This window comes from Otolemur garnettii, unplaced genomic scaffold (assembly GCF_000181295.1).
Source record: "Otolemur garnettii isolate 467f Iridium unplaced genomic scaffold, OtoGar3 scaffold00022, whole genome shotgun sequence".
Taxonomy (NCBI): domain Eukaryota; kingdom Metazoa; phylum Chordata; class Mammalia; order Primates; family Galagidae; genus Otolemur; species Otolemur garnettii.
This window is the reverse complement of record NW_003852417.1, coordinates 22737277-22744409: the sequence shown is the minus strand read 5'-3', so window position 1 is coordinate 22744409 and position 7133 is coordinate 22737277. Positions and strand designations below refer to the sequence as shown.

The 7133-nt window shown below is 44.5% G+C and overlaps 1 protein-coding gene across 1 annotated transcript in view; it reads left to right on the top strand.

Moving 5' to 3' along the window:
* The window catches only part of NLRC4 (NLR family CARD domain containing 4), a 51030-nt gene extending 45654 nt beyond the window's left edge, over positions 1-5376 (top strand). Inside the window, exon 9 of the mRNA XM_023511875.1 lies at positions 5061-5376. Within this exon, the coding sequence (XP_023367643.1) occupies positions 5061-5359 (299 nt within the window). The 3' untranslated portion in view covers positions 5360-5376. The remainder of the gene's footprint in view (positions 1-5060) is intronic.
* Positions 5377-7133: the final 1757 nt, after the last annotated feature.

Here is a 7133-nt window from a genome sequence, read left to right as displayed (position 1 = left end):
GTCACCTTAGATAGAATGCCATGGCATCATCATAGCTCACAGCAACCTCCAACTCCTGGGCTCAAGTGATTCTCTTGCCTCAGCATCCTGAGTAGCTGGGACTACAGGCATCTGCCACAATGGTCATCTATTTTTAGAGACAGGGTCTCAAACTTGCTCAGGCTCGTCTCAAATTCTAGAGCTTAGGCAATCCTCTCACATCGGTCTCCTAGAGTGCAGAGATTATAGGCGTGAGCCACCACACCTGGCCCAATTTTTCTATTTTTAGTAGAGATAGGGGTCTCACTCTTGCTCAGGCTGGTCTGGAACACTGAGCTCAAGTGGCCCTCCCACCTTGACCTCCCAGAGTGGTAGTATTATAGGTGTGAGCCACTGCGCCCAGCTAGGGGTTGACTTTTGACTGGTTAGCTTAACCATGAGGTGATCAGGCAAGCAAAATGGCTCTTTGTTTATAGGGCCTTGGGGTGGGGTGCTGTTCATCTTCTCCTGAGAAGAATCCTCCAGTCTTCCTCCTTTTTTTTCTTTTTTTGAGACAGAGTCTTACTATGTCACCCTTGGTAGAGTGCCATGGTGTCACCGCTCACAGCAACCTCAAACTCTTGGGTTCAAGCGAATCTTTTGCCTCAGCCTCCCAAATAGCTGGGGTTACAGGTGCCCACCACAATGCCCGGCAATTTTTTGTTGCAGTTGTCATTGTTCTTTAGCTGGCCCCAGGCCAGTTTCAGGGCTGGGTTTGAACCCGCCAACTTCAGTGTTCAACAGGCACCGAGCCCCAGTCTTCCTCCTTGAACCATAGAAGCCCAATTGCCAGTGTTCTGGCAACAAAGTAGAGTTGGAAAGCCTCCTACTTTTTGTGTTTCCAGGGTATCCTGACCTGTCATCACACCGCCCCCAGCTAATTACTTTATAACGTACACCTTCACACTGTTGTAAGCCCAGTAAGATAGGAACCTTGTCTGTCCTTTTCACATATCAATAGCACCGGCACAATCCGTGGTACATAATGGGCACTCAAAAAATATGTGCTGAGCTCTGGTGCTGGCTCAGGTGAATTACAGGACAATACAGGAGTTTTGTTTAGGGACAGGAATGCTGTTCATGCCTGTAATTCTAGCACTCTGGGAGGCTGAGGGAGGTGGATTGCTTGAGTTCAGGAGTTCAAGACCAGCCTGAGCAACAGTAAGACCTCCGTCTTTTTTTTTGTTTGTTTTGAGACAGAGTCTCACTATGTCTTATCCCTCGGTAGAGTGCTGTGGCATCACAGCTCATAGCAACCTTCAATTCTTGGGTTTAAGTGATTCTCTTGCCTCAGCCTCCCAAGTAGCTAGGACTACAGGTGCCCACCACAACGCCTGGCTTTTTTTTTTTTTTATTGCAGTTGTTTTTCCTTTTCTTTTCTTTTCTTTTTTTTTTTTTTTGGCAGTTTTTGGCCAGGGCTGGGTTTGAACCCGCCACCTCTGGGATATGGGACCAGTGCCCTATTCCTTTGAGCCACAGGCACCACCCTGCAGTTGTTGTTGGTTTTTTTTTGGCTGGCCTGGGCTGACCATTGTGCTATGGGGTGTCGACCCTAAGATCCCATCTTAAAGATAGCTGGGCATTGTAGTGGGCACCTGTAGTCCCGGCTCCCTGGAAAACTGAGACAAGAGGATCACTTGAGCCTGAGTTTGAGGTTGCTGAGAGCTATGACGCCATAGCACTCTACCCAGGGGGACTGAGTGAGACTCTGTCTCAAAACAAACCGCTAAAAAAAGGACCTTTGTTATAGGATACAGGAACCTTCAAGGATCTGAACCCTTCTACCCAGAGTATTTGAAGTTTTTGCCTGGAGTTTGAATCAAGCCATTTGCACTGTCCACAGCCCACTTACAGCCTGTACCTCTAAATGTCACCATTCTGTTTCTCTCAGATCTAGTCTGCTCCTCATGGTAACAGAAGCCCTGCAGATTAAATGAACGAAAGGCATGCCCTTGGATTATGAAAAGAGTTGCCTGTTCTTGGTTCCTATGCTTGCACACATTCTAATAATTATCCAAGAAATTCTCTTATTAAGTTGATAATGGTAAGGTCCTTCTATTTTAGCAGATAACCAGTATAAATAACTCACCCTCTGAGGGTAGAATGGACTTTAAGTTCTTCTTCAACTTCCTTTAGAGCAGCAGTTCTCAACCTGTGGGTCGCGACCCACAGGAACTGTATTAAAGGGCCGCGGCATTGGGATGGCTGAGAACCACTGCTTTAAAGTGATGAAATCTGTTCTGCTAGCTGAGGAGAAAGGAAGCTGATCTTTAGGGAAGGAGCCTTAGACAGACACACTAGCTGGCAACCAGCGTTTTGAGTGAGTGGACGCCATGCTGGGAAGCGCATGAAGAGGCAAAGGCACAGAGGACATGAACATGAGATGCAGGAGACACAAGAAAGCCACCCTGCAGGGGTAAAGCAGGGCTCCTGGGGAGGGGGGAGGGAGAGGAGAGTGAGGGCCTGTATTCTAGTTAGGCTGGGCACAGGCTAGGCTGCTGTAACAGCCCCTTACCGAAGGCAGAACTTCATTCCCCTCTTTTATAACAGTCTTGACATGAGCAGTTTCAGGCAGGTGGGCTGGCTTTGCTATGTGCAGTCTTGCAAATCCAGACACTTTTATTTTTTGAGACAGAGTCTCACTCTGTAGCCCTGAGCACAATGCTATGGCAGCGTCATACCTCACAGCAACCTCAAACTCTTTGGACTCAAGTGGTCCTCTTTCCTCAGCCTTCTGAGTAGCTGAGATTACAGGCTCTTGCCCTGATGCCTGATAGTTTTTTCTATTTTCTTTTAGTAGAGACAGAGTCTCACTCTTGCTCAGACTTGCCTCTGAAATCCCAAGCTCAAGCAATCCACTTGCCTCAGCCTCCCAAAGTGCTAGGATTACGGGCATGAGCCTCTGTGCCTGGCCTAGACACCTACTTTTTATTCCTCCATTCCTTATAGTGTTATCTTTTACCTCGTGGTCATAGCTAGATTGCTGCTCTGTGAGTAACCAAATGAAAGGGGAAAAGTGAAAGTGGGGGACATTTATTTTTAAAATTGACATGGGAGTTGCATGAATCACTTTTTCCTATATTTCCTTGGCAAAATTTAGTCACACCTAGGAGCAAGCGAGGCTGGGATATGACTGGCCATATGTCCAGATGAAAATCTGTAACTATGGAAGAAGGAGAGACAGAGTTGGGAAACAACCAGCAATCTCATTTTTCAAGGAAATAAAAGCAGAGACAGGTGGGCCCGATGATGATCTCAGTGGCAAGTAGCCCACTGACCATGGTTAAGAGACAGGGACAAAGAACCCTGTGAATCACCTCCTCACCTGGTTTTGCCCACTTCTTCCACCAATGTCTTGACTATGGTCAGAGCCCATTCACTTCAGTTATCTGTAAAGAAGAACCTGGAGAACTGTCAAACTCTTAGGACAATGATAAAAGTTCTGGTTGACACCAACTGAAGACAAACTCTGGAATGAGTGCCATCTACAACATTGTACTTACTTGCACTGAACGACTACACGAGGCCACACAGAGACATCTCAGCCCCAGTGCACAGCCCCCTCACTAGGGGCCTGGTCAACACTCTTACTGACAGTGAGTGAGGGGATAGCTTCAGTGCACGACTGGGTTGACCTCAACACAGAAGCTGGTCAGACAAGAATGCCCATTTCTGCCCACAAGCCCTCATTATGGTGGCAGGGAGCTTTCAGTCTTTGCTTGTTAACTGTGAGATAGGTTGAATGCCACTGAACCTTTCCTTCTTCAACTTGATCTTCTTGGCCTCCTTTGTCTTTTGTCTATGGGGAGCAGTGGTCTTCTGTACTGAGACACTGGAAAGGGACTTCTAAAATCTCTTTGTTTTAGGAAGTATCTCCTGCCACTTGGTATCCAAACTGAATCTTGGATCCTCATTTCCATAAGGCTGCAACACTGTTTAACATCATCTATCTCCTAAGCAACACAGGTTTAATATGTAATAAATTAAACCTCCATGCTTAAAGCTGAGGTATGGGACTCAGATGAGCTGGAATGAGCTGAGCAATGTGGATTGATCAGCTAGGTATACATGTCTTCTGCAATTTGTGGATGAGAGTCCAGAGTTTAAACACATAATAGAGTTCCCTTGTCCAGTCTCCCTGATTGTCTACCCTGTATCTCAGAGTGAACTTACCCAGAAAAGGCCACGGCAGGGGGTAGGGCTAACACTTTGCACAGATAAGACATGCAGCTCATATGGAGCTATGGGAACTCCTAACGCAGGATACTGGGCTGGCCAATTTGCATGATGGCACATGACCTGAATGAGGGGTATATTTTTCTTCTTGCAAGATTCACCAAGTTCCAATCCCATCTAAACTGTAACATGAGAATAAAGAATACACACTAAAAAGCCCTGCATTCTTCGTCTGTCAGAGGACAGGATATTCATCTTGCTATTATAGGAGGTACTTTAGGGTGCCCTATTCTGTGAGAAACAGAGGAACTTCCTAAAGAGGCTAGGGAGGGTTATAAACAAGAAACAAAAACACCCGAATCTTCTGGTAGTAAAGCAAGCTCACTCAAGTTTATGGCTAAGGAACATTCCATACCCAAAGAAACAATAGTTAGGTAGTATTTCCTCCTTCAACAGAGGGAATGACCTAATGGTGCTTCAGTTTGACTCCAGTTTGAGAACAAGTACTGAATACTCAACAGCGTCTCTCACACCTCAGTTTTTGACCAAGCTTCCATTTCCTAGAAGGCAGGAAAGGAGGAACAATATAGAATTCACTTACATTTGTTTGCTATGCCACTGCTAATGCTACTTATCAGATTCCCTTACAACACAGGGAAAAAATGTAAGTTGTGAATATAATGGATCAGAGTCCCAATCACCGCCCTAGCTCTAGAGAATTCTAGTTCATTTCTGAAGCAAAGCCCTGGTTCAAATAGGGCCATTTCACAATGAAAAAATAAATTTATGTAAAATAAATACAGAATCCATGGTATTTCTCTTTAAAAAACTGTTTCCTTCCAACTAACACATGTTTCTTTACCCAGGTGCATTTTTTGGAAAGAACTTGCTGAAAAACGTCCAGCAGTTGGATTTGGCAGGAAATCGCGTGAGCAGTGACGGATGGCTTGCCTTCATGGGGATACTAGAGAATCTGAAGCAATTAGTGTTCTTTGACTTCAGTACTAAAGAATTTTTGCCTGATGCAACATTAGTCAGAAAACTTAGCCACGTGTTAGCCAAGTTAACTTTTTTGCAAGAAGCTAGGCTTGTTGGGTGGCAATTTGATGACGATGACCTCAGTGTTATTAAAGGTGCTTTTAAACTAGTAACTGCTGAAATATAGGTACCCCAAGCCAGTAAGTGCTCTGGGGACCCCATTACTTTCAGCCTAGTGATTTTAAAATCTTACAAAAGGAAACCAAAGAGGAAGAGGAAATAGAGGGGAGTTTAATTAGATGATGTGCGACAGTTTGGTGTTTCATCTTGCCTGCTAGTATTAGTAACTCCTTGAAGTGACTCTTGTTCATCTTTGTGTTACCCTTGGCCCCAGGAGCACCAGGTCACAAAAATTAATATATTAAATGTATATTTACTCAGTGCAGTACCCGACATGTACTAGATTCTCAACAAATACTTGCTGAATGTGAGAAAATTAAATTACCAATAAATAGCTACTGAACAAAGAAGTAAAAAAGTCCTTAAAATCAAAGAGAAGAACTCCATACACATTCTTTAATTCAAACAGTTTAATTCAAACAATTTGGAATGTAAAAAGCACTGACTCATATTAGAAGCAGATCAGACTCCCCCAAAAAGATCAGCTTTCTTTAGTTGAGCAAACCTGGCAGTTTATGCACAGCTAAATTAGAGGCTGTCAATGCCGGACCTCTCCAGTACCAGATACATGTATGTAATTCCAACCCTGACTTCAGAGATTAAGGAAGAAAGGAAAAGCGTATCCCATTCTTTTGTACCCCACAGAAGTAAGGGTATTCTTGCCTTAATCTTTTTTTTTTTTCCAAACATCTTTAATGTAATCCTTCCTCACAAAAAAAAGAACTCTAAGAGAATCTCTCAAATCTAAACAGTTTTAAATTGAGGCAAATCTAGGGAAAAAAACACACCTAAAATGGTGTTATCCTGCAGCTCTCCTTCTATTCTCATGGCACCTCAAATTAATGGCTTAGGTGGGCCTGTATGTCGAGGTAGTCACTAAGGAAATTCTGGGCACAGTATTTGTCTAGCAATTGGGCACATGTTCTACAAATTTAGTCATCCATTTTTAGAGTTGATGTTTTACAGAGCAACAAAGTCATTCCCCTCCCTCCTGCCTTTTTTTTTTTTGAGATCAAGTCTCACTCTGTCACCCTGGGTAGAGTGCTGGGTGTCATAGCTCACAGCAACCTCAAACTCCTGGATTCAAGGGATCTTCTTGCCTCAGGCTCCCGAATGGCTGAGACTACAGGCATGCGCCACCAGACCCAGCATTTTTTTTCTCTTTTTAGTACAATTGGTGGGTGTCTCACTCTTGCTCGGGATGGTCTCAAACTCCCGAGTTTAAGCAATCTGCTGGTCTTAGCCTCCCAGAGTGCTAGGACTACAGGAGTGAGCCACTACACCCGGCCTCCCCTCCTTAACTTTACACTTGAGAAAGCTGAGAGAAGTTAAATGAATGGCACCATCAGGGTTGGAATCCAAATCTCTTGCGTCCTAATCCAGTATTTCTTCCATTACAACATAGTGACTTCTTTTGGGGGGATAGGGGACACAGTTTCACTATGTCGGCCTCAGTAAAGTGCTCTGCAGTCACAGCTCACAGAAACCTTAAATTCTTGGACTTAAGTGATTCTCTTGCCTCAGCCTCCCAAGTAGCTGGGACTACAAGCACCTGCCACAACGCCCGGCTATGGGTTTTTTTTGGTTGTAGTTGTCATTGTTTTTTGGCAGGCAACCTGGGGCTGAGTTCAAACCCGCCAGCTCTGGTGTATGTGGCTGACGCCCTAGTCACTGAGCTACGGGCACCACACCCATAGAGACTTCTTAAAACAGGATTAATCATAGTCCATGGAGCTTATTTTTAATCACAAGCTATGGGCCAAGTATTTTTTTTTTTTTTT